The sequence below is a fragment of the Lingula anatina genome, chromosome 2 (assembly GCF_051362555.1).
Source record: "Lingula anatina isolate TDL-2025a chromosome 2, LinAna3.0, whole genome shotgun sequence".
Taxonomy (NCBI): Eukaryota; Metazoa; Brachiopoda; class Lingulata; order Lingulida; family Lingulidae; genus Lingula; species Lingula anatina.
Genome location: NC_141768.1, coordinates 45,485,219 through 45,513,103, shown reverse-complemented (window position 1 = coordinate 45,513,103; position 27,885 = coordinate 45,485,219). Strand labels below are relative to the sequence as shown.

Here is a 27,885-nt window from a genome sequence, read left to right as displayed (position 1 = left end):
ATATGTTTGCGCAATATTCATCCCCACTGTATGGGCGTAGTGTCATGTGATGTGCATCCCATGATAGGTTTCCCAAAGCTCTGAATAAAGTGTGAATTTATCACCAGTTCTTGAACAGTAAGGGTTAATTTAACTGAAACTTCAGACATACACGGAACTATATTTTACAGAGTATCCACTGAAAAACGGTCAAGTGTATCCGATCTAGGAAGCTACGAAGCCGACAGGTGTTCTTGGAGGGACATCGCAGTTAGAATTCCACGACATAACAACGTATCTCAGGACAACACAAAACAGTAAAAATGGTTGAGGGTGGCATGTCATGCGTTAAATACTTGCTCTTCGCATTCAACTTGCTCTTTTTCGTAAGTATAACCTCGACTTGTTGAGTTGTTGTCATGCAGGTTTTCACTCCACTTGCTCTCGTTGTGTACGTCGCCTGTTTTAAATCTCGACATAAAAAGCAGAATTTTACCGTCAGATTTTATTAAATAATAGTTATGACTATTTACACCGTGTATTAACAGCCCAGAAAATTTAAATCTGGGTTTAGAGTAATAAGGATCTCTAGAGGGCAAATCTGAGACTAGGGCAGTGCTAGCGGCGGCTAACCAGCATCAGTGGTTTAGCTGTGAGCTTAAAGGTGTGACCGCCGCCAGTTTGCGAATCGCACTTCGACATCAGGCTTCTGGAATGTTAATTGTGCAGTATGACAAATGTGAACTACTGAAACCATCTGAGAAATGTGTTGTAGCGATTTAGACCAGGGGAAATGCTAAATAAGAAATCAACAAGTTGGGAATGTCTATGTGACTGCAACTATCCTTGTCAAAATATATTTTTATTATTCAGTGCAAGTCCCAGAAAATAAGGAAATTATTATTCTGATCATATCTGTGAATTGTGCAGAACTTATGATAAATGTTTACTACCATAGTAATTTGAGATTTTATTTTTTGTTCAATTAAAAGAAATGGAAACAAGTTTGTTCAAAGCATTAATTTGACTTGCCAAAATGCTACTGTACATTTTCATAATTTAAATAAGTTTGAGCAAGCAAAAACAAGTTTATTACTGTTCAAGTTATATTGATGTTTAACATATTTGAAATGGCATGTGCTCATTAGTCATTAGTTGCAATTTAGAACTTACATTTGTACATCCTGTTACAAAGGTGTGACGTGACTTGTTGATCTGTTTTACCATGATAGGATAAATTTAAGGGCTTACTGTGTTACTTCATGAACAGGTCTGACCTTTCATATTGTATAGATGACTGTTTAAGAGTCTGCATGCAAGATTTTGTTCAAAAAAAAAAGTTCAGGAAACTCATTTTCCTGGCACTTTTGTGTATTGAGTAACAAATGCGGAAGTTAATTATAAATATAACATACAAGTCTTTAGACCAATCATTTTTTGTTTTGCTTTGCTAAGGTCAGATAAGTCACTTTGGGTTCAAATGTAGAATTTCTTAACATGGATATTTCATTAATCTTAAAAGATATCTATTTTTTATGTAAAATATAGGTTGTCCACAAGGAAAACAAGAAGGTTAAAAATAAATATTAGCCAAATTTTATTTTCTTCCTCTTTGGGTAGTGTATATGTACACTTTACTTGCAAGTTGCCTTTTTTTCAAAATCCATTTATTTTCAATTGTGAATCACATGTTTAAATCTTGTATTAAAAGAAACAGGTTTTGAAGTATTAATTTTTAATAATTTTCATGTGAGGTGCTAAACAGATTGATATTTCTGTCAAATACCAATACTTTTCCCATACCTGCATTGATGTGTGGGTTTCTGCTAGCATGCTGGTAGATGCTGGGTGAATTTATGTGATATAACATTATGGAACTTGTATTCAGTGCAATACTAATGTGTAATAGCAAGTGTGCCTGTTTATAATTGATTTAGGTATTTAATAATGTTCACTTTTTGCTTCCATTGATAAGAGCAGGAGTCTTAGCACTTTTATTTTATTTTATTGTTATTATTTTGCATAAGTATGTTTAAAAAATGTCTGTGTCAATCTTTCACAGTGTTTAAGCAGTAAACAGGATATTTACAGCAAAAAAAGAAAAGAAAAGAAAACGGATATTACAAGGACGTAAACATATTTCTTGCATTAGGTGTTTCTGTGGCGATAATGTGGGAGTATGGACATGTGACCTATTCCACTGCATACATCCTAATTTACAATAAGAATTTTGTTATTCTGAAAGGACGCTGAATGAATGATTTATCACGATAAGCCTTTATCTCGTCCTGATCTAGATAAAAGTATTGATTGCATGTGCGAACACCTTTCTCTTTAGCTTTATAGGTAGTTTAATGTTTAGTCAGGATCCCTGTGTGCATAGATAGGCATTGACTCCCATTTCTAATTAATCAGGAGGTGGTATCTGGCAACAATCTAAACACGATTTCTGTAGTATGAAGCTGCAGCTTTGATAAGAATTAATGTGTATATTTAGCTGTTGATTACTAAATATGCCACGTAGGTGCTTTGATTAAAGTGGTTATTGTAACATATTCTGCATATATATCGATTTGCCTTGCTGTGCATTTTTCATGAAATGATATTGATTAGTAAGGGACTGCATACATATATATAATATATAGGTAAATATTAAAAGATTATCAGACTGTACTTTATCATGTGGAAATTCTAAATTCTTGAATTTTTTTGGGCAACAAATTTGAAATAAATAGAAAATTATGCAGAGCTTTGAGTTGTTTTACAATATATATTACCAAAGAAAATTGTAGAATTCGGGTATGATTTTGATGATTATATCTTAATAGAAGTTTACAAAGTCATGGAATATGTGACCAACATGTTTAAAACTAAAATGGCATGAATGTGACATATCGAAGTAAGCAGTCGCTCTTTATCATGCTTTAGATTTATGAGCTTTAGATTTTGGCGAATGCATGCAAATTGCAAACAAGTATGCTCTCAATAAGAGTTTATTCAACAATAGGATGCTTATATGTTGAATGGTGTTAGGTTTTCTGTATGCGAAATGAGCGGAAACAACAATAGAATTAGTAATACGAGTATAAAGTGAAGTATTGCCAAGTATATTTCAGCTGTATCATGAATCCTAATGTAGAAAGATGTTTTAAGAGCAAGATATGATGATTTAGTTACATACAAGCTGGGGTAGCACTAGCAATTTTTTTCGCCTAGCCAAATCACCACATTTTTGTCAATTTGTTATCGAAATGGTTATAATTTGGCTAAAACATGTCAAATCAAGCCCTTTTTCTTTAGCCAGTTTAAGTCAGTTTTAGCATTGGGCTAAATTGGCGAGTGTTAGCGCTACCCCAGACAAGTGATATTTTTTCTGGTCTGACTAATGCATTTTTTCATCATAAATAGACAAAAATAAGCATTTCTTTCAATACTAAGAGAAACTTTTTGTTAAATTTTATATGAAATAGATTAACAGTGAAAAATGCAAATTACATTAAATTGTTCAAAAACAGTCAAACATTTGAACCTTTCAGGTACATTTTTTCTTAATTTTCTGATATCTCTGACTCATGATATATCTTTATTTTATAAATATAAGGGTGCTTATAAGTATTCCACGTCTCCTTTTTTCCCGACAGCTGTGTGGTCTTGGGCTGATCATCGCAGGCGCAGTTGTGCTTACAAGTTTCTCAGAATATGCACAATTCCTTGGAGAAGGGCCGTTTGGTTCGGCAGCGACGTATGTCATAATTGTGGGAGTGATCATCCTGATTGTCGCCTTCTTTGGCTGCTTCGGTGCCATCAAGGAGAACTATTGCATGGTTATGACCGTAAGTATAGAAGTGTGTTGAAATCGTGGAGTATGGGTGTGATTTATGAAAATCTAGGAAATGAGATGGAGAGGGGAATATATACTGGAAAAATAAATGGGCCATTCCACTGGATATTTTATGCTGTTATAAATGTTTGTGCCTTGCTCACCCATTCCATGTTTTAATGATGTCAAAAATGGGCAGAAAGCCCCTAGAATGTTAAAAATATTGCTGGCCATGGTTAAAAGGTAGTTTTTTCAGCTAGGTCCAATAACATTTGTTGGGTCAATTTTAGATTTTCATTGACCCAAGCCACTTCACACTTTTGGCATTGGAAATCACCAGCACTATTGGCAATGAAAGGTGTTGTTTAAATATAATGCTAATTAAATAGCTTCAAGGAATGGTAATTTTCAGTCCTTTCCATGAAGATTCCTAAACTGCAAAATTGAACTGTAACACTTAAGCTATATTGTTTTGGTGAAGAGTTTTTACTAACAGAAGTCATATTAGTCATTATCAATATTATTTCACTTTATTTCAGTTTGCTGCACTTCTGATTATCATCTTCATCTTTGAGCTGGCAGCGGGAATTGCTGGTTTTGTCCTCAAGGATCAGGTAATTATAATTAATTATGATTATCAAGATCCCTAAAAAGATATCGAAATAGATTTATTTCAACATTTTTTGAAATGATATTTGTTTTGGTATTCAGGGGGTCTGATCATGCTTTGCCAACCTGTTTTCTGTGAAATACAATTAGTAATAGAAAATTGTATGAAGAATATTTTCATGTGTCTCTGCTGCTGTTATTTTCTGAATGTGTCTGTGTACATTTGGCAGTGCACAAATATAGGTAATGGTAGCTAATAAATAGAAAAAATGAAAATAAATGAGCATTCAAACAAAATATTACATAAGAATGTTAATATCATTCATAATACCTAATTCATTTGATTAGAATATTTATTGTTGTTTTAGGTTGTTGATGTAATTAAAACCTCTGCTTCCAAAATTTTGGACGAGGCTGGCACAGGAAACACTGCAGACATCACCATATTCAACACAATTGAAAAAGATGTAAGTATGCCCATTGCAGGGATTGCTTTTTTAAAACAGGAGGAGGTTTTCACAGGTGTCAAGATGCCTTTTTGAAGCAAAACGAAAACACAGAATGCCTGCTCATTCCAGTTTATGTTTTTAAATACCTGCTGATTAAAAATTATTCAGAATATTGGATTGTAACTGACCAAGAAGTATAATAATTATCTTAATTGTGGCTTACATATATTACAATGTCACTTCATCATTTGTTGACTTATCAGCTTGAAGTAATCTTTGAAATTTTTTTTTTTTTTTTTTTGCCATTTTTATGAAGCCTGTGCACATGAAAATTAAAAAAAAATATTGAAATGATTGCAGGTCCCTTGGTTTTTGATAACAATTTCTAATTGATGTCACATTTTGCATTGTGACTTCACTGGGCAAAATTGCAGGTCCCTTTTGAAAATCGGCACAATCCGATTTTTCCTTTTCTTTAACCAAAGTTATTGATTTTTTGTTTGCAGTATTCTTGCAATGCTTCTACCTGCTTGGTGTCTGTGTACTTCAAGCTTTGCTGTCTCTTTTGATTTCCCCACTTGTATGTTTCAGTTCAAATGCTGTGGCGTGAATGGTTTTGGGGATTGGGAAAATAAAACCAACAAACTTGGAGGTGATGGCTGCTGCATTTCACTTGATAGTAGTCTGAACAACAACAGAACAGGTTGCTACGAATACTACTTGAACAAAGGGGACACAGGCAAACTGCGAAATGATGTAAGTACAGAAGAAACGATGTTCTTTTGTATTTTGATTTATTTATTTATTTTTTTTTTAAATTTATTATTGATTTACATTATTTTTGTTATTATTGGGTAAAGACTGCAGCAGCAGGCAGTTTCATTGTTTGAAATTGCAAAAATGTCATTTATAAAGATTCATGAAAATTTGTCAGTTTGAAATGTTCAGGTTGATTATGTTGTGAATTCTTTGTTAAAGTCTTCTAGATCTTGGTATCCTTGGTATTGTGAGATGTTGGGTCGAATTCTGGTGACCTCTTTTAAATAGTATCAGTTCCCAATTACTCGCCCTTCTATGAAGTAATGAATAAGATTATGCCTAATCCATCTGTAATCTGTGCAGATATTGTATGGGGGGGGGGGGGGGGTTGCACTCACCAGATAAATACTGTAGGTCTTAACATCAAACTTTTATGGGTCAGTTTATAGTTTATTTGAACTGGCACAGTCACTTGGCATCAATTTTTAAATTTTCAGCTTTCAGTTTTCCAATTTTCCTACCCCTTTTCCTGTGGGTCACAATCAGGAGTAGTAAAGTCAATGTTATTGATGTAAAAGCGAGTGCAGAATAAATCTAAGGAATATTAAAAAATTAATGTAAATTCATTGTTCTGCTTTCCTGCAGGGTTGTGTCAAAGCAGTCCAAGAATGGGCAGAGAGATACATCTACATTATTGGAGCGGTTGGCATAGCTTGGGCTTTCATTGAGGTAAGTTTGTCTTCTTCTGCCATTTTATATGTGACACAGACAGTAGTTGCTTCTGTTTTTGATAAAATTTGCTTAGAGCTTTGTTCTTCCCCCCTTATCACAGCTTGTTTCTTTGTAGCTTTTAATTTGTTGTACAACACAGGATCTTATCAGTTTTGTTGATGTTTGTACTATCTGACTCACCTGAGAATTTTAAATGCTCTTATGCTTATGTACTTGTCTTCAAACATGTCGTGTGTTTCGATACCAGATGCAATCGACCTGCTTATCACAGGGGTGTAATGAGCAGTTAAATCAGAAATAATTTTGTGTGGCAAAATGTAGTGGATAATTCTCTGTCAAAACTTTAAATGGTTGGAGTAACTTTCTTTTTTAACGTTCTCTGTATAAATCTGTTTCTTCAATGAACTTCATGTGGCCCATATGTGTATTTCTTGTATTTGTTTTCTTGTGGAAAGGGTTAACAGTTGTGACAACTTCTGGGGGTTTAAATGGTTAAAAGATATGAATCCCTTATTCAAGTTTGTCCACAGCTAAATTTTCTTTATATATATATATATATATATATATATATATATATATATATATATATATATATATAAAGAGTGTCTGGGTGTGGAATTGCTTTAACAGTACTAGTGCTGCTTTGGTATTACTCTTAATGCAATTATTTATGTGTTAATATATGTGTAGCTCTAACAGTCTAAACATAACTCAGCTTTGAATGTCAGTACTACTTATGAATATTTCATACCCATTACCACCTTTCTTTTCCGTCAACTACGTTTAGGGACTGCTCCAGTTTCATCATTTATCTGGATAGCACACTTAGTAGATCTATATGACCCCTTACCAATACCATGTTGTAAGATATAACTGGCTTCTCTACTTCTAATATGCTTAAATGTTGCTCTCTGTAGAATAACATCTTTTTGATATACTTGTGTTGTGTTGCCTTGCTGACAGTTTGTTGTTGTGCTCTGTCTGCCTGCTCAGCTGATGTAGTTAGTGTATGTATATGTAGTTATGTATTATATACGCCTCTGTACTTGTCTCTGTATTTGTCATATTCTAACACTGCATGCTTGCAGCACTCTTCGCTTCTTCTAGACTAGAGTCAATAGCAGATGTTTGCTGCTAATGCTTGTCAAGATATAAAATATTAGTGCTTGGGAATATAACCATGCATGTAAATTTATGAGTTGATGAAGATAATAAAGTCACCATGTGCAGCGTAGGCAGCATTTTCACCAAAAACTGCACTGTCTAATCTGCATTTATTTATGTTTGACTTCTTTAGATAAACATATTAAAACAAACCTGATCTCTTTAGTACTAACATGGCAATTTACTAATGCTGTTATTTCAAATTCTACTACTTTACAAGACCAATACGATAAAATCTAAGGGATGCAAAAATATGGACAGCAGATGTCATCATCTGAAAGTCATCATCTTCTTTATGCAAAATATTAAGTGATGTTGGACATGCCTTTTGGAAATGGGAGTGGGCAACACTTTGAAAGGGATCAGTTGTGACTAATATGGGCTGATGTTATGTCGGGTGATTTATTTTCAGATCATGGGCATTGTGTTTGCATGCTGTCTGGGTCGTGCCGTAAAGAAAGAGCATGAAGTGGTCTAATATGGCACAGGCAAATACAGAGGCTAGTATATTGTATTGCCAGCATAGATAATGGTTGGGTGTGAAAATGTAGATAGTTCTTTTGCATTACAATTCTTTTCTTCAGGCGTGTAAGTTTTGATAGTGGTGAAGCGACTGAATATGATAATGGCAAATACAGAGGCTTGTATAATGCACTACCGTAGATAATGGGTGTGAAAATATGGATAGTTCTTGAGAATGACCATGCCTTTTCTGGCTGTGTGAGTTTTGATAGTACTGTATGGAATTGAAGTGTTAGTCTTGTCCTAGCTGATGATCAGATTCTATCTAGGTAGCATTGTGTGACAAATGTCTTTGAGAGCATTCATAGCCACTTCATCTATGAACTAAATTGTGTGCAGATCAATTATAGCACGCAAAAGCAATAAAAGTAAGCCATATAATCCCCTAGCAATAATGTAGTGGAATCCCCTCCTCCCAGGCGGACCATCCCAGCAGGGGCAGAGCAAATAAGTCTCGTTGCACCATGTTTGATCCACGGACCAGTTATTCCATGGATCATTTGGTTGTGAATGCTCATTTCATAGCTTAGTTCACATAGAGTAGTAATCCTTAAAATGGCAGTGTCATTGCCATATATCCCTTTTGGTCATCATGTGATCATTTTGAATGATATAAATCTATGTGCAGTGTCCTTCATTTTCTCTTACTCGTTTAATATTGATATACATGGCATCTATCAGGCATTTGGTCAGATAATGATAGGTATGATACTCTGACCAAACCCATTTTGACCATCCCTTAGTCATTTGCAGTTCCTTAAATGGGAAAGAAAAATATTAAAGATGGAGGTATGAATGTTCAGATAAAGGTGTATACTGGGCCTTGGTTTAGGTATCCCTGTAAATAAATAAATAAATAAAAATTTTAATTTGTGGAAATTGTTTTAATGGTATATATGAAATAGCAAACGGGGAGAATCTTCACAAGGGAAGAAGCCACAGGCTTTATTTTTAACTGCCAAGGAAAACCATTCACAGATAATAATTGTGCATTTCATCATCTTTCAGATATTTGGTATTATCTTGGCTTTTTGTTTGGGGTGCGATCCTAGTTTAAAGCAGAAGGAATATGGGAAATCTTTTTAAAAAGTTGTAAGGCCTCAAAATTATATTAACCCTTTTCCTTAACAGACTATTAAGCTTAGCCTTTAATTTTTTAATTTTTTTACATGTGATTATTCATTTTTTAAAAATCATATGCCTTCATGCCCACTCTGTTGCTGCCCCTTACCCAGCTGTTTAAACAATAATTAGCTGTTTACGTGCTCTATTCTGTCAGTCAGTTTTAACCTAAAAAAATGTTATGTCTAAGGTGTCACGGGTTGTTTTTGTGCTGGGCTAAATGGTTTTGGGGTTAAAGCCAAGGATATATTTTAGACGATACAACAACAACCATATTTTGTTGAGTAACCCCTGTTATTTTGTCCAGAGAATAGCACAGAGAGAGAGAGAGAGAGAGACTAACCTCAAAGCCTCAACTGTTAATTATCATTATTATCATTATTGTACCACCAGCGTTAGCGCTGGCGGTACACATGGTTTCGGTCCCGTCCGGATCGTTCCGCCGGCTCCGCCGGCTCCGCCGGCTCCGCCGGCTCCGTTGGCTCCGCCGGACGGCTACCGTTACCGCTTCTCCTCCTAGACGGTAAGGGCCCCCATACCCATCTCATGGATTTAGGTCACCTATAATCTCAACTCGTTCCACCTAAAATTTGGGCTTTGTCGGTATTGGGGTCTGGGTGTGGCACTCATTGCAATGCACCCTTGTCTAAAAATGGCAAAATTAAATGCTAATTATCTACCCTACGGAAGGAGTTATGGGAAAAATTTCTATAGACAGCTTTCCAAAAGTCATATGTGTAGATTTCAAATATACCCTTGGATTTGACCTTTGACCTTTACTTCAAGGTCAAATGGGCCAAAATTTTCAAAAAAATGAAATTTTTTACGAAAAAAATTTTTTTTGCCCTGTTTTTCAGACACCACACAGACTTAACCAATAATATTATTGGAAAGTGTTACCCTTCAGGTCATCTTTCATCTCCATGAATTTGGGGTCAATCGGTGCATTTTCACGGGAGTAGCGGCCATAAGATACCGAAACTGAAAACTGTCTCTAATTCGGGAACCGTTAATGCTAGAGACCCATTCTTTTTTGCATTTTGTAGAGCATGTAAAGCCCAACACTGGAAGTGGTCTCGGTTTTTTTGTATTCCATACGGTTTTCGAGTTACGCTGTATCAAAAAGTACATATTAGTGGTAAAAGCAAAATGTGCAGTACGGTAATGGATAATAAATTTTGAACTCTGGAAAAATAAAACATAAGGCTTGGCAAAGCAGACAACTTGTGTTCAAAAATGACATTATTTCATCAAATTTGAACTTCTGAAACTTCAGAGCACCTCCTATTTCAAGAATTTTGACCAAAATGACATTTTCTTTATTTTAATTAATTTTTTCTGTACGAAATTTAAGGCACATTATGGTAACTCCAAAATTATAACATTTAGTCCCTTATATCTCCAAAACTGGCAGAGATAGGTCCATAGTTACTATTGAAGTTGAATAGGAAGTCATATACTGGCAATCTTCCTATGACCTTGAAAGTGACCTTTGACCTACTTTTCACCATGAACTGAACTTTGCAAATTTTTCTTCCCTTTTATCTCCAAAACTGGCAGAGATAGGTCCATAGTTACTATTGAACTTGAATAGGAAGTCATATACTGGCAATCTAAATGTGACCTTAAAATTGACCTTTGACCTACTTTTCACCATAAACTGAACTTTGCAAAATTTGCTTCCCTTTTATCTCCAAAACTGGCAGAGATAGGTCCATAGTTACTATTGAAGTTGAATAGGAAGTCATATACTGGCAATCTTCCTATGACCTTGAAAGTGACCTTTGACCTACTTTTCACCATGAACTGAACTTTGCAAATTTTTCTTCCCTTTTATCTCCAAAACTGGCAGAGATAGGTCCATAGTTACTATTGAACTTGAATAGGAAGTCATATACTGGCAATCTAAATGTGACCTTGAAATTGACCTTTGACCTACTTTTCACCATAAACTGAACTTTGCAAAATTTGCTTCCCTTTTATCTCCAAAACTGGCAGAGATAGGTCCATAGTTACTATTGAACTTGAATAGGAAGTCATATACTGGCAATCTAAATGTGACCTTAAAATTGACCTTTGACCTACTTTACACCATGAACTGAATTTTGCAAATTTTGCTTTCCTTTTATCTCCAAAACTGGCAGAGATAGGTCCATAGTTACTATTGAACTTGAATAGGAAGTCATATACTGGCAATCTAAATGTGACCTTGAAATTGACCTTTGACCTACTTTTCACCATGAACTGAACTTTGCAAATTTTGCTTTCCTTTTATCTCCAAAACTGGCAGAGATAGGTCCATAGTTACTATTGAACTTGAAAAGGAAGTCATATACTGGCAATCTAAATGTGACCTTAAAATTGACCTTTGACCTACTTTACACCATGAACTGAATTTTGCAAATTTTGCTTCCCTTTTATCTCCAAAACTGGCAGAGATAGGTCCATAGTTACTATTGAACTTGAATAGGAAGTCATATACTGGCAATCTAAATGTGACCTTGAAATTGACCTTTGACCTACTTTTCACCATGAACTGAACTTTGCAAATTTTGCTTTCCTTTTATCTCCAAAACTGGCAGAGATAGGTCCATAGTTACTATTGAACTTGAATAGGAAGTCATATACTGGCAATCTAAATGTGACCTTAAAATTGACCTTTGACCTACTTTACACAATGAACTGAATTTTGCAAATTTTGCTTTCCTTTTATCTCCAAAACTGGCAGAGATAGGTCCATAGTTACTATTGAACTTGAATAGGAAGTCATATACTGGCATTATAAATGTGACATTAAAATTGACCTTTGTCCTACTTTTCACCATAAACTGAACTTTGCAAATTTTGCTTCCCTTTTATCTCCAAAACTGGCAGAGATAGGTCCATAGTTACTATTGAACTTGAATAGAAAGTCATATACTGGCAATCTAAATGTGACCTTGAAATTGACCTTTGACCTACTTTTTATCATGAACTGAACTCTGCTAATTTCTTTCTCTTTTAACTTCAAACTTGACAGAGATAGGTCCATAGTTACTCTTGAACTTGAATAGGAAGTCATATACTGGCAATTTACTGTGACCTTGAAATTGACCCTTGACCTACCTTACGAAGAACTTAAATTTGATTGTACCATATATATTTTTTGCAATAGTTTAAAAATTCTTGTTGATTGCATTTTTACAGCTTGTCAAGCACAAAACTGGTGGCTGTGTCCCTTATTTTGTGTATGTGGGGGTCTATACGAATGCGCTTGCTCCAGCTGGTGGTACAATATTCGGAGGCGGTATCGCCTCTCTGATCCTCTAGTTATATTTTTGTCATCATGGCGAAAGTGGTAATGGAGCTAAAACTAGCTAATGGCTTCAAGTTAAATTTGCATGACCTGCATGGAATTGCTTCCCTGCAAATGATGATGGGAAAACGAGATAATCAACATTCAACACAGATATGAAATATAGAGGATAATCATGCCTAGTAATTTAAAAGCCCTGTGGATATCTTAAGGATTATAAGATTGGAATAAAATGCCCTACAGTCCCAGTATTCCTTGGTGGCATTCTTTGAAAATGAAACTCTTTTTGCTGCATAGTTAACCTTAATGTTTTACTTTGCTACTGAATCTGAACATTAAGGAATTTTGTTTCTAAATAATCATTTGTAGCGTCAAGGGAATTTCTCTCATCCTTATTAATTTGAACTGCTATGCTCTTGGGAATTGTTGTTCATAGAAAAACTACTTGCTGTACTGGTAGAGTGTTACAGACATACATTGTAATGGCTAGAAGGTGTGTTAAAACACCATTTGTTTAATGTGGATTAGTATGTATTTGAAGTAGGAAAGTAATGTCCACTTTGAGTCCATGTCTTCTACATAATTGATCCTATGTTGTATAAATGTCCGTTGTAAATGAACTGATTATGTTCAAACGTTGGTGAAGCATTTTCATCTCTCTGACAAATGTAGCATATGATGTGTGTTTATGTAGCATATGATGTATGTTTATGGATTTTTGGTTTGCTTTTTCAGATAATTGGAATAATCTTCGCTGCCTGCCTAGCTAGAAGTATTAAGAAGGAATATGAAGTAGTATAGTAGAATGATGAGCAGCACTTATTGTTTTGTTTTGGTCACTTTTTTTTAATGTTTTAGAAAGGCATGGTTCTGAAAAGTAGCCTAGATACTGAAGGTGTATATTTTGAATAATAGGATTTGGACAATTTATGAGAGTTCATATGTGAACCAACATGCTAAGAAAAAAATTCTAGCTTCAAACCCTGCATGAGTGAATTTAATAAAGTATTATCTGGTAATCAAATAGATATATGTTAATCATTGACTTAAGTGATCTTTTTTGTATTCAAACTGTAAACTTATATTTCTATATCAAGCCTCTGCATCTTCATTAAAGAAGTGCAATAAACTCCTGAAAGGCCAAACCAGTTCAGGGTACTTGGAAAAACTATTTTTGAGTATTAGGTCTCTTGCATTGTGACTGTATATTATATGGTGAGTAGATAATGATAATTCTATTTCAGAGAAAATAATGCTATCTAAATGACCAATTATATTTCCAAATCATGTACATGTATAATCCCTGATAAAGTTATTTTTGTGAAAGAAACTACTTTTCCATGCACATTCTATATATATTTCTTGGGAATTTTTTATATGTGAATGTATAGAAATTTACAAAGCTACTGGTAGTGGGTAGTATTTTCTTAACAACTTTAAACAAAAGAGCTTGTTCTTCTCATTCTGATGCGTTATCTCTCTTTTTCTAGTCTTGATCAACCTTTAGGTGTCCCATGTGAAAAGAAATGTTAATTTTTGAACTTTAAATATCACTCACTTACAATGAATGTTTCCTAGAAGACATAAGTATTTGTTGTTTCTAGCCAGTGTGATACATTTAAATGGCTTGAATAAAAATAAAAATGTAAACTTCATTGTGTTAATTTTTTTTTTATCTGTTTAATATTACTTTGCATATAATTTATATCATCACAGTAACCACGAACGCTAAATGGTCACAGTTTTAAAGTCTTCTTGGGGATGTTTATTTCAGAAATAGCAATTTAATTTAAATTCTACTTGTCTTTCTTTTTTCCTTTGTTTTAAGGATGCAAAAGCTTAAATGATTCATTTCTGTTTTTCTTGATTTCATTATCTTCACATCACCAAAATTGTGCAATTTGTAAAATAATTTTTGTTAAATCAATCGGATCATGCTGATTTTGAAGAAGAACCTGTGTTCACCAAATTGAAAATTTGAAGTAAAGACACTTGAGGAGTGAATGTGCCAAATGGCATCAAAAATTGTACAAAAAAGGCGTCTGTTTATAAAAAACTACAGTGGATAACTTGTGACGTTTATCAATACTGAATAAGTGTCACGAGACTGATAGCGATCAATATCAAGCTAAACCTCTTATCTCGTTATTTAGTCACTGGAGGGGAAAAAAGATAGGTTAGGGACCCAATTGTCTCTGATAACATTTTAATATCAAAATGCATCCCCAGGTTGTGAAGTTAAGAAAATTAACCAAATTTAGTTTGTGTGATTAAATGAAGAGGACGAATTTTGAAACTTCAGCACCATCGTAGCTGGTGTGGGCAGCAGAACTATTTTTTTTTTATCCTAGAATCATCATAGATCTAAGAAAATAAACCCAAGTAGGTATAAAGTTTCAATAATCTCCCTTTTCCCCATTTCATCCCACTTTTTTGTTTGTGTGTGTGTGTCAGTGAATCCAACTTGAGCCTCTAATATTTCTGTATACTATAATATATTTTAAAAAATTTTCCGTGTGTTTTCTCTACCAATTTATCGTATCAATTTATCACAATTAATAGCACTTTCATAGCTGGTGTGTCTACACAGCACGGAAATTGTACGGGCAGTTTCTTCCTGATAAACTGTTAACTGCTGTTACATCTATGCAAGCAATTGTGAAACTAACTGATGATCTATTCATTATCCACAACTTACTCTATCATTATGTACACTTAGTTTTTATTTAAAAAAAAAAGTGTTTAAAAATTATCGACCAATATCAAACTTGCCCTTCTTAGGGAAGTTTCTTGAGAAAATGGCATGTATACAACTGAATAACTATCTAGCTCAAAACAGTCTATATGGCAAGTTTCAATCAGCTTATAGAGAAGGACATAGCACAGAAACAGCTCTCCTAAGGGTTCATAATGACATCATGCTTTCTTTAGACAAACAAAAAGATGTTATTTTAGTCCTTTTAGATCTGTCTGCTGCATTCGACACCATTGACCACAACATACTTCTGCACAGACTACAGTACCGATTTGGAGTAAAAGATTTAGCACTTAATTGGTTAACCTCATATCTAAAAGATCGAACACAAAAGGTGTCAATTGAGTCGTTGCTATCAGAGCCCACTATTTTAGAGTATGGTGTCCCTCAGGGGTCTGTGCTAGGTCCATTGCTCTTTTCATTGTATATGCTACCAGTAGAAGACATTATAGTTAAACATGGTCTCAACACTGTCATTTTTGCTGATGACACTCAAATTTATGTCACAAGTGAAAGTAATCGCTCCATGGCTATCACCTCAATAGAAACTTGTCTAGTTGAGATCCGAAATTGGATGAAAACAAACATGCTAGCACTAAATGATGGAAAAACTGAACTAATATGGTTTACATCAAGGTCTAAGTCAGACAGGGGAAATGCAATGAAATCTGATATTTGTATCGGTGGTGTCAACATCAATCCATCTAGCTATGTGAAAGATTTAGGTGTCACCTTTGATCAGTATGCAACTATGGATAGACGGATCTCTGAAATTTGCAAATCGGCATCATACTCACTTTGGCGAATTAGTAAGATACGTGACTTACTGGACAAAACTTCAACTGAAAAACTAGTCCATGCTTTCATTACTTCTAAGCTTGATTATTGCAACAGTCTCTTATATGGTTTAGGCAAAAATCATCTGAACAAACTTCAATTAATTCAAAATTCTGCAGCTAGGCTGGTAACTAAAATGGGATGGAATAGCCGAGAGCATATAACACCTGTTTTGATGGAACTTCACTGGCTTCCAGTAAGAGAGAGAATTTTATTTAAAATTTTATGTGTCATTTTTAAAGCAGTCACCGAGAATAAACCACTTTATATCTCAGAACTTATGAAGCAACATCAGCATGGAAGAGTTACCAGGTCTTCAACTTTTAGTCATTTACTTTTAGAACACAGTGTCTTAGAGAAAAAAGCTGGTAAATTTTACGGTGAAAGGGCATTTATGATATATGCACCCAAAGTTTGGAACACTTTACCCTCTGAAATACGAGCAGCAGGTGACATAGATACTTTTAAAAAGCTTTTGAAAACTCATATTTTTAGAATAGCCTATCAGTAGCTATCATATAGTTAATTTTAGTTTTTAATAAGGTGTACTGTAATTTTATGATTAATTTTAAATGTTGTCACTTTAGGTTCTTATCATTTTAGAATACGAATAATTGGTTCTTTAAATTAGTTCTTAGTCCTTTAAAATTGTAATGTGTTCTTATATTAGTATTGTGTTATTTAGCTCTTTTAAGTGAATGTTGTAAGGCGCATTGAGATTTTTAATGGAATGCGCCATAGAAAAATAAATTATTATTATTATTATTATTATTTATTTTCATTATAACCTGGTATCAAAATTATGTACAACATGATTTTAAAATATCTCAGCAGGTGAAGAACTAATGTTCAAAAGGTTATAAGGATAGCTTATTGTTTTCATGAAGAGCAATGTCCACCATCACTATCAGTTCATGATTGCCACTCCTGATAAAAATGTGATAATGGAATCCACAATGCTGCACAGATCAATAAATAGGTGCCATTATGCTCAGAGCTGGAAATGAGGGGGTGCCGTTAAAATAAACTGTCACAAACTAAATTTTCCTCCATGGTTTCTCGTTTTTGTTTTTTTCCCCTATTCTTTCTCATATCAAGTGTGCTTAGCTTTTTCATTAGCCAAGGCCAGTCTTCTAATGTTCCCTATGCAACCTGCTGCTGCCTCTTGTAATACTGTGTCATCAGAACCAACCATTTCTATAAGACACTGGAAATAAAATGGAAAGTTGTATAATGTATCATGATAGAAAAATTTTTTTAGTAATATCAAAATATTCATGATGTACAATAATTGAACTGAAACTATGTACTTGAGGTGACAGAGATAAAATGTATTCAACAAGTAAAGTTCTTATAATATTAAACATACAAATAATTGTATGATTTAAATATAAAATAAAGAAGCATGTATAGTTCTCTCAAATATAAAATTAATAAAATAACATGGTTATAATTCACTTAAGCTAATTAAAAGTTAGTTGAATCTTATATATTTCTTAACACATTTATGGAGTTGGTCCCAAACTATTTATGACATTTAGGGACCACAACCTCAATACAATAATTTAATATTAAATAAATTAATTAATTAATTAAAGAAAAAGACCAGATTTGTTGAGACCTAACTAAAAAGAAGAAAAAGAAATAAAAGATTACAGCTGGTTGGTTACTGGCTAAGAGTTCCGAGCCTTCTCATTGGCCAGAGCAAGTCTGCGGATGTTTCCTATACACCCTGCGGCAGCTTCTTGTAACAATTCATCAGCAGAGCCGACAAGATTCATAAGTGGCTGCAAGAAAGCAGAAAATGAAAAAAAAGACCCACACATCATGCAGACAGTGGAAGATCAGTTGGAGCAAGAACTAAGAGAAGAAATCTACAAAAAAAAAAAAAAAAAAAAAGAAAGATTAATGAAATACATAGATTAAAAAAAAAAAGGAAGAAGGACAAAGACAACAGACAGACAAGAAGGTTTTAGATGTATCGATCTATATCAAAGATTGCATGTGCCAAATTGCGATAATCACTTGAATTGCATCTGCTTTCATCAATATACAAATTAAATCAGAGGAATTCTTTTCCGCGTATCTTAAATATAGATCATTAACGAACATTAACAACAGGAATACACAAAGCAGATGGTCCATGCAGCAGTTATGACCATGAGTTACAAACAGTAACATGCACTGCAAGAAGGAAAGGGAACAGAAAAAACACAAATGTACAACTAATGTACATTACAAATATACCTTGACCACTCCAGCATTGTGCATGGTTATACAGTTATCCGGGTCCTTGGAGAGCTGGAAGAGAGCTTTTGCAGTGGAACGGTGGACGGCCACCTGTTTGGACTTGAGATACTTGACCAGAGGGGCCACAGCATTCGCCGTGCCAAAGGCCACCCTGTTGTTGCCCCAACTGCAACATCTGGCAATGGCCTCTGCTAAGTGTTGTCTAAGTCTGTCATCAACCTGGGCAAATTTAATAGAAAAATGTATAATTATGTAACAGACTTAGGGACCATTCCCAGATCCTATTTTACTAACTGTGGATTGATATTTTTTTGAAAAGAACTGTTACCAAAGGTGGTGTCTAGTTCTTTGCAGGTTACACAAATTAAACTTGGCATCATGAGGCATTTTACAAAGCAATCATTATTCTGATATCAGTAAAAAAATATTATAATGCCTTTTAAAAAATAGCAAAGAGCTAAACATTGCCTATCTCAGAATGAAATTCAAATTCACTCACTGTTTCTGTCAGTTTTGCTAACATGGGCACCACACCATGGTCAGTTATCACAGCTAAGTTTTCTTCGTCTTTGGCAATATTAGCAATGGCGGCACACACACTGGCCAGGACCTCCTTGTCTTCTGACTTCAGCAGGCTGACAATAAGCTCCAGGCCACCCACAAAAGACCTCACCATCTCCCCAGCATCCTATGGACATAGTAAAAATAATAACCATTAAAATAATAATAACAGATTGTAACACTTGAAATAACAGAGTAACTACATTAATGATCACAACATATCAAGACAAGAAAATGTTTTGTATCTTCTTACAAAAAATATTGATACCACCAGCAAGTTTCTCTGAAAATAATTAAAAACTCTCTTTTGAAACATTGCATAAATACCAGTAACAATATGGTAATGTGACATATCTAGCTCTAAATTTCTTTTCAAAATTATTTTATCAAAATTGGTACATAATCATCCTAATGTTAAAAAAAACTTTAATACTTTGCTTTACTTCAATTCGTGCAGATTTTGTGCAACATGCCTTTGTCAGAAATCAAACCTATTTTACATATGTGATTTTCCCCATACCTTTGCATTTTCTATACAGGGACATATTGCCCAGGCCGCACTGGCTTGGACCTCTGGATTGGGGTTCTTCAGTAATGACCAGAGTAAGCGCACTCCATCTAACTTGTCAATGATCCTGGAAATGTGGAAATCTAATTATGAAAGAACATTTTAGGTGCTAATTTCAGCTTTCTTAGTTATGAAATGCCATAATTACTTTCCATTGTATAATAAGAATTTGGCTTTCCTGAGACAAACCCCATGAAGAAATGATATTTTTCAAGGACATTGCATAACCTTATGTTATATAATAAATGTATTCATATTTAGCAATTTCAATAAAATTTTAAATATTGTCCTGTATCTGTAAAATCCTGTATCGGTAAAATACTAAAACAAACAAAAAAACAAGTATCTTTTCCTTAAAAACACAAAAAGAAAAGAAAAATGTTTTGAAATGACTCGAACCCAATAAAAGTACAGTTTCTCATTAAAGTTCACATCTCTCCTCAAATAAATTAATAAAACAACAATATCACTTCGGCTGAAGTTCTAACATCTGTCCAAGACTTACGCCATGTTGTCTGACTCTTCGGCACATTGCCCAACTGCCTTGGTGACATTGACAAGTAGCTTCTGATTGGTTCCAGTGAGCAGGTTGACCAGTGGTGGGATGCCACCAGCTTTACGAATGGCCATTCTGTTTGGAGGATCCTTGGCACACTCTCCCAATGCACCTACCACATTTACTAATACCTAGAACATTTGACAAGACATATATGGTTAGAAGTAATTAATATATAATCTAAAATATGCAGAACAATACCATTTTATAACAAGACTACAATTTGTTGATAAAAAATCAAATTGTCTTTGAATTAACATTACTGTAAATCAATTTTGAAAACACTTTTCAAAAGCACTTAAATCCAGAATTTTCTTCCCAAGAAAAAAATTTAAAGAAAAGAAACTGATTTTTAAAACAAATGATGAATCCTTCAGTCAGAATGTGCTTACCTCTTCTGGTTGATCATTCAATAAAGCAACCAGGTAGTCAGTTGTTTTCAGTTCTTGGAAACGCAGGACATTTTCATCGCTGATGGCACATTTCCAGATGGCGCCAGTGGCTGCTGCCAGGAGTTCTTTGTTTTCTGTGCTCTGGAGCAATTTCACAAGGGGGTCTAGACCTCCATATTGCCTCACTAAATCTCTGGTTTCCTTGTCCTCTGCACACTGAATTGTTAAACAATGTTCTGTTATAACTTATTTCACTTCATTGAATCTTCATTTCATTTTTATATTTCATTTCATTTATTGTTATTAGATTCTTCTTTTTGGTACAACTTCAAAAGATTCAAACTAGTATTAATTTGCTTTAAAATAATCAGAAATATCAATTATCCAGCAGTTCATATAAACACCCAGCAACCAGTACAGAGTTTTATTCTACACTTTTCATCTATGTATAATCCTCCTCACCTTAAAGATTGCACTTGCACAATGCATCTGTAGCTCCTGGTTCTCACTGTTCAGATTCTTCACCAGATCTTCCACCATTCCTTCAGTACGAATAGCCAATCTGTAGCTTGGCTGCAAGAATATGCAATGAATATATTATGACTTTTGTCTGCATCAAAAAATAAAATAAAATAAATAATAATTTTATAAATAAAAACAAATAAATAAATAAAAATATAAAATAGATAAATAAATAAAAAATTACCCTCCATTTAATACTAATAATATATATAGATTAAGGATTTTAAAATCCCAAATGGATAACAGTGTACTTTTAAATAATTCTAATTTCATTAAAATGACTGAACAAGATGGAAATTCTATAGCATAAATAAACAGAATAAAACAATTTCAAAAATAAGAATTTTATTTACTAATACACAAATACACTACAATCAACAGCATAATATATTTTATACTATTTATCCACACTACCATCTTCATTCCTTACCTCTGAAGCACACTCCTGCAGAGTACCAACCACTGGGATGCACATGTTCTCGTGCGGAGACTTGAGGAGTTGCGCCAGGAGCGGGATCACCCCCGCCTTCCTCATGGCCTGCTTGTTCTTGGTGCTCTTACTGCAGCTCCACAGGGCGAGGGCGCCACAGCGGGCCACCTCCACATCCTCTTCCTGTTGGCTGGACATCACAGTGCCCAGGGGAGCACAGTCCAGGAGACCCACCTAGAGATAGAATGGAAAAAAAGTTTGATGAATGTCCTCTAATAAAAAAATTTTTTGATATTTTCTAAGTAAGTAAATACTGTACGTAGAAGGGAAACCTCAAGAACCACAAAAAGAAACTATGTGTACTTTGTGGGTAATAAAAACATGCCGTGCTCATGTTACATGTATATTTATCATTTGTCATTCTTGATAATTTAAGATTTTTCTATATTATCAAATAACAGAAAAGTGGGAGGTCTATGCCTAAGATCTTAATTTAGTCTCATTGAGTATGAACAGCTTTTAATCTGGTTTACCATTAAGTAACAAGAATATTAATATTCGGATCCCATTAAGATATACTGATAGGTTAATCATTTTATTACACCAAAAAGATGTAAATTTAAATGTTAATTCCTTTAAAATAATTTCTTGCCATTTTAATTGGATATTTACCAAGCGTTTGATGCCCCCATGCTGCCTGACTGTACGTCTTGCCCTGCGGAACTTGGCCACATTAGCAATGGTGCCTGCAGCCAGACATTTCAGCTCTTTGTTCGGGTCCTGCAGTATATTAACCATGGTCTGCAAACCACCCAGATCAGCAATAGCTCTACGGATTTGAGAATTGCCGGAAATTTCTTTCAGGATCTTGAGGGAGCCAATCTGAAAATCATTGAAAAAAAAATTAAACAGATAAATACATTTAAAAAATCCGATGTAATTAATTGTACATGTAATTAAACACAAGGCATTTTTCTTTTTTGGAGGATGCAATAACATTTCTATTCACAATCTATATGGTTTTGATTAAGGACAAAAAAATTGTTTTAGCTCCTTGAAACTTAGTAATAAACATAAGATTTAAGTACAAAATATCAAGAAAATTTGGTTAAAAAAAGACTTCAATAAGGAAATAATCCACAAATTTTTTAATTTATATTTTTTTGTCCATCTAAAATAAATACCCTGCTGTTTTTCCACAACTCTCACCTTGCATTTGATATCCTCTGTGTCCAGGAGATTAATGAGGACCTCCAGTCCCCCCACGTCTCTGATGGCAAGCTGACAGGTTTCCTGGGTCAAGTTGAAATCCCTCATGGCACACAGTGCAATGATTGTAGCTGTCTGGTTGCCTCCCTGGAAAAACATTCAAGATCTATTTAATTAAAGTGTACTTAAAGTTTGTTTAAATTTTAATTATAAGATAAATGTACTGAATATCAAAATATTGAATATAGAGACAAATATCCATGTGAATAAATATTTAAAAAAAATAAGTAAATAATCAAACAGAGCATGACATTTTTTAATGTAAATTCAAAACAAAAAATGAAATAAAAATCACTTAAAGTGACAAAAAAAAAAATAATAATAAAAAAAAAAATAATAATGATTGAAAAAATCCAGGCAGTTATTTATTACAAAAGAGTTTATGGAACACAAAATGATATTAAACCAACCACAGAGATCTAAACACACTGTACCTTGAGATATTTCACCAATTTCTGTATTTGCCAGTATTCTGAGGGCAGATCAGAGTTGGGTTCATTCCTGCGATCTGGGGTTTCTTCCTCCTCTTCGCTCTCTGTGGAGCTCTCACTGAATGAGTCTTCTGCATCAAGGGGCGTTTTGTTTCTCCTGGCATAAGAAAAAAAATAAATATAGATCTACATTTATACAGTATTTTTCTCCAAAGAATATATTCCTTATATTCATTACAGATTTGTTTTTTTATCACCCCAGATTGTATAAATCATCCATAAGGACCATTTGAAATAAACAGTATTCTATGAGGCTATAACATAACACAATTCATCTTTTACTTTTTTTAGTTAAAAAAATATGCTATCATTAGCTGTAAGCTTACAAGTATTGATATCTCCAAAACATAAATGAGTAATTTATGTTAATTTACCTTTGGATTTTCAAACACTCTTCTTTACTCCTTTGTACTGATTGATTTCTTACCTTTGCTGTGTCTTTCTTTTTATGGGGGTTCTGCTCTTCTCTGGTTTATCCTTCTTTTCGTGTCTAAAAGAATAATAGGTTATGTTATTTTTCAAACTAAAATGTACATTACACAATACCGAAGATGAGCAATAAAAATAGTATTTGAGAAGTATAAAATTATATTCAAGGCTATTGCAACACTACCTGGCAGCAGGAGGCATGATCTAAATTTCTATAATTCTAGATATCTAGATCAAATTGAAAAATCTATTTTCTTCTATTCAAATCAATAAGATTTATGATATGCAAATATTTTATTCACAGTTATGTAGCCATAGAAACATCCAATCACAAAGAGACTTTTTATAAGTATCCAATCAAATGCCTTAAATAACACAGTTGTCATGGTTACCTTCATTATGATTCATAATTGCTTATGTTGCATTTAACCTAATTGTTGCACAATCACATTTTCATTGTTGCAAAAAAGTATTCCTTTATTAATAACATCACAACAATGGAAAATAAAATTGTTAGCTCAGACATTGCACTTGCTTTCAGATTTCATTCGGGAACAACACCAATAATACTTCTAAACAGTTGCATATAGCAATGCCAGGAAAAAAAGTCTGCTTACTGCTCTTTTTGCTCCTCTAGACCCAGGTTCCTCCACTTTAATGAAGGCTCCAACTTCTGCTGTTGTTTTTTCTGAGTTTTCTGTGTCTTTTCCTGCTTAGTTTCTTCTTTTTGTTGTTGACTTTTGACCTGTGTCTGTTCTCTGTTGGTCATCTCTCCATCCCGAGGTGTGGCGTCCAGATCTGCCGTGGTGTCAATTATTCCACTCTCCTTCAAGTCATGATGACTTACAAATTCCTGAATTACAAAATGAAAATAACCAATTTTAAACTAAACAACAATGATATTTCAACTATAAAAAGTATTAAACCATATATCTATCATAAATATTTACATTTTAGATATATAATATAAATAATAGCTCCATATTTTGCGGTTAACATTTTTTCTGTTCAGTGTTTTCTGTGATATAAAACATTATTTTTAAAAAATCCTTCACACAAATATTTCACTTTGCCTACATTTGTGCAATTTCACTAAGAGAATTTTTTTATGCTGTACTGTGCAATTCTAGGGTGTTGAAATTTCAGTTTTTAAAATCAATATGAAGAAAGCAATATTTTACCCACCAGCTTGTCAACAATTTCCGCAAACTTGGGGCTCTTCTCTTTGAGCAGGCTTATTAAATCTTTGTGCATTTCTCCCTGCTTGTCAAAGTTAAGACTTTGTGTCTCCTTGTCCACACCCTGTAAAACCAATACATAATGGTTTCCTTGTATCTTTTGTGATATTATCTTTTCATAAAAATAAACTTGAAAAAGTCATCCCTACTGATTTTTCATATTGACAAGAGGAAATCTTTTTTGAAAACTAAAAACTTAACATCTATTTAGAGACTGTTATTTCTAATTTATAATGTACAATTCATGTATACATGTAATTCTTATTTCTTAATTTAAAAAGATAAACCTAAGGAGCTTACCCCATTAATGTAGTAACCACTGGTGCTTCCTGTAATATAGATGTATGGGTCTACATCATGGGCCTTAGCCTCCAAGTAGCAGATATCTCCGTGAACTTGACGCCAGGGAGGGGCACGGCAGCCATTGGAGAAACGCGTGCTGAATTCTGCAATCCAAATCATAGCAGTGTTACCATCTATAATACTAATCTTCCAAACATATTTTTTCACCTTCTGTGATGAATAAAGAAATTCTAATTTTCACATAGATAACATTACCTTAATGCATTACATTTATTATATATTTATTATAAATGTATTCATGTTAGGTAATCTAACTAAATTTCTAAGTTCTGCTACTGTGAAACCTCTTTTAAGGTGTGTGTATGCAGCACCACAGTAAAATTGGTTCCTTGTGTACCTGATTAATCAAAATTCAATATCACAATGTGTCCAATTTATTCCATTTTCCTGTGGCAGCACAGAGAATGACTTAACAAAATTTAAAAACTGGTTTTTGACATGGGGGTAGTTATACTTATTAATTATGAATAAGAATTTTCTTACCAGGCATAAAGTTGAGCTCCTCCAGAAGACATTTTTCATCATCTTCTCCACAATACTTCATCAGTTTATGAACATCGTCTTCAACCTCTGATGGATTCAGGCGGATAGTCCTGTAATAGTCCAAGTAAAACAACACACAGTTATATTATTCAATATACACAATACAAATGAACAATCTAAATTATTTTGTAAAATCATTGGCAATAAAATCTTTTCACCTATACAAAATGTTTAAAAATGCCTAGTATTCTAATGATTGACTTTATCTTAACCAAGTTAGTTCCAGCATCTTTTCTTTTAAAAAAACCTTTCCTTTTTTTAATAAGGGAGCACATTTTCTTTAAAAAAAAAATAAAAACTAACTTTTCCATAATCTGTAATCTCCTGTTAAGAAGTTCATTGTCAAATCTAAACAAATGATCCAGAAGCTTTAGTGTGGTTTTCTTCTCTGCCACCTCTTCCTCAGGTCCACCTTTCATGATTTCCTCCATCAACCTGTAGCGAGACTTGTCGTATTCGCCACCTTCTACGTTCCCAGGTACAATAGCAAAGGCATCTCCCAACATGTCAGAATAAGGATCATCAGTGGCTATGAAATACACATATATAATAATAATAATAATAATGCATTAAAAAAACAATAATTATTTAAAGCTTTAGAATCTGAAAATTACAGTAAAATAAAAAATTAGATACATAAAAGAGAGAAAAAAAAAGGTAATAGGATAATTTAAATGGAGTAATGAACTTAAAAATACTACAATGACTAAGAAATAGTTTTGACTTGCTTCATTTTCTAGGTATTAAACCCTTACCTTCGCAGCAAGCCCTGGTCTCTGCTAGTTTCTTATCTCCTGCCATTCTCAGGACCATCTGAATTTGTTCAATAGTCATCGCGCTGACCTCATATTTCTCTCCTCGCGGTCGCACGCGCAATAATGGCTGGTCATCAGCTGTCCTTTCTTTTGACACCAACTCAACACCACTGGAAAAAATGGAGCATAAAAATATGAGCTGTACAGTAGACAAATATGCCACTGAAGTAATGCTATATAATATCCAATCTCTTTAATTACAAACTGTTTTATATATACAGATATACACTGAAATGTATAAAATCAATCATCGGTATTAGAGCAGTCTAGCTGCTGTTAACAATTTCAGCCCACCAAGCAAAATTTTTCAAAGAATTTAAGCACCTTTTTAAAAAACTTTTTTATGGACCAAGTGTGACAAGGCAATTATTTTTACTCTTGATGATAAAAACTGTTCATTCAGGAACATCAACTGCAATCAACCATTTAGCAGTCTAAACTATATTGACTTCTTATGAAATAAGCCCCTGGCTGTTAATGCAGTTACCTTTTCTCGTAAGCATCGTCATTAAAATCAGAAGGCTGGAGGCTGCTTTCCCACTTGATTGGCTTCTTGAAGATGAGTTTCTGTTCCTCTGGATCTTTGATATTTTCCACGTATTTCACAACGCTGTTCAGCAGCTCTTCATTAGCAGCGTTGTATTCCAGTTTTCCCCTTGCCCCTCCTGCTGCTGAGGTCCCTTCTTTAGCCTTGCGCAAGGCCTGACCCATCTTTAGTTATTTCTGTAAAACAGATTAATGTTATTTTCAATTAATATAATTAAATAAGCACACATGTATAACATTAATGCAATGTACATGTAAAATCTACTGTACATGATCTTCAAGTGTTAACATATCATTTCTGATAATACAGTACTAAACGTGCATACAGCAAACTGTGATTAGCTACAATGATATATTTTTAACTGATGCCTTGTTTGCATTCTCTGACTTAAAAACCATACACTGGCAGCTAGATCTATGTGCACTGTACATGTAAAAGTGCTATGCAGAATCGTTGCATCCCAAACAGTAATTCTACCAGTATATCAGCCCCTAGGAATCCAATTCTGCACTATATTGTGTCCAACTGAGGGCTGAGTCCAGCACGTTTTGTAAATACGTGAAAACATAATAATAAGATGGACCAAAACTCCATCCACATTGTACGCTGTAATTTGCATTGCAACTTACACGTTGTTGCAAGGTGCCCGTCCTTTGATTTGTAAACGTCGGCAGATGCTTGTTTTCTTTACAAATGTACAGCAATTTACTCCCCTAGTGATATAGAAAATATAAACGTTGGTAAATTTCCTCTCACCTCAAAAATATTCCAGGTAATATAACCAAGTATCGTGCTTGTTGACTGGCCAGGCAATAAAGTATTTTGATATGGCGCTTGTTGCTAGGGGCCGGAAGCTGGCACATGGCGA

General features: G+C 34.0%; 2 protein-coding genes across 6 annotated transcripts; one reads left to right on the top strand and one right to left on the bottom strand.

The window, feature by feature from the left end:
- Positions 1-32: 32 nt before the first annotated feature.
- Positions 33-14,106, top strand: LOC106169952 (CD63 antigen-like). Of its 3 annotated transcripts, XM_013549626.3 has the most exons (8): positions 36-365; positions 3,621-3,812; positions 4,339-4,413; positions 4,777-4,875; positions 5,449-5,613; positions 6,262-6,345; positions 7,925-8,012; positions 13,187-14,106. In XM_013549626.3, the coding sequence occupies exons 1-7, from the start codon at positions 303-305 to the stop codon at positions 7,988-7,990; spliced, it is 744 nt and encodes a 247-aa protein (XP_013405080.1). In that variant the 5' UTR covers positions 36-302; the 3' UTR covers positions 7,991-8,012; positions 13,187-14,106. The 3 variants fall into 3 exon arrangements, with proteins under 3 accessions (XP_086859873.1, XP_013405080.1, XP_013405082.1); XM_087003747.1 differs by lacking the exons at positions 7,925-8,012; positions 13,187-14,106 and adding an exon at positions 9,043-9,135 and having other exon boundaries at positions 33-365; XM_013549628.3 differs by lacking the exon at positions 7,925-8,012.
- LOC106169962 (outer dynein arm-docking complex subunit 2) lies at positions 13,394-27,860 on the bottom strand. Of its 3 annotated transcripts, none has more exons than XM_087003745.1 (20): positions 27,647-27,860; positions 26,958-27,193; positions 26,411-26,580; positions 25,959-26,184; positions 25,596-25,705; positions 25,050-25,195; positions 24,697-24,813; positions 24,129-24,364; positions 23,510-23,572; positions 23,026-23,179; positions 22,532-22,678; positions 21,995-22,204; positions 21,323-21,556; positions 20,833-20,943; positions 20,371-20,586; positions 19,928-20,109; positions 19,375-19,489; positions 18,793-18,981; positions 18,291-18,512; positions 13,394-17,250 (listed from the first exon to the last, which is right to left on the bottom strand). In XM_087003745.1, exons 2-20 carry the CDS (start codon positions 27,179-27,181, stop codon positions 17,137-17,139), a joined length of 3,186 nt encoding a protein of 1,061 aa, XP_086859871.1. In that variant the 5' UTR covers positions 27,182-27,193; positions 27,647-27,860; the 3' UTR covers positions 13,394-17,136. The 3 variants fall into 3 exon arrangements, with proteins under 3 accessions (XP_086859871.1, XP_086859872.1, XP_086859870.1); XM_087003746.1 differs by lacking the exon at positions 27,647-27,860 and adding an exon at positions 17,700-17,830 and having other exon boundaries at positions 26,958-27,222; XM_087003744.1 differs by lacking the exon at positions 27,647-27,860 and having other exon boundaries at positions 26,958-27,222.
- Positions 27,861-27,885: the final 25 nt, after the last annotated feature.

Bases quoted from the DNA above. Each gene is read 5' to 3' on its own strand.
- LOC106169962 (XM_087003745.1), bottom strand. From the start codon at position 27,181: ATGGGTCAGGCCTTGCGCAAGGCTAAAGAAGGGACCTCAGCAGCAGGA. The intron at 26,581-26,957 runs GTAACTGCATTA...CATTTTTTCCAG, and splicing joins GACGATGCTTACGAGAAAAG to TGGTGTTGAGTTGGTGTCAA. The intron at 17,251-18,290 runs GTATATTTGTAA...TTTTATTTCCAG, and splicing joins ACAATGCTGGAGTGGTCAAG to TGTCTTATAGAAATGGTTGG.
- LOC106169952 (XM_087003747.1), top strand. From the start codon at position 303: ATGGTTGAGGGTGGCATGTCATGCGTTAAATACTTGCTCTTCGCATTC. The intron at 366-3,620 runs GTAAGTATAACC...TTTTCCCGACAG, and splicing joins CATTCAACTTGCTCTTTTTC to CTGTGTGGTCTTGGGCTGAT. The intron at 4,414-4,776 runs GTAATTATAATT...TTGTTGTTTTAG, and splicing joins GTTTTGTCCTCAAGGATCAG to GTTGTTGATGTAATTAAAAC.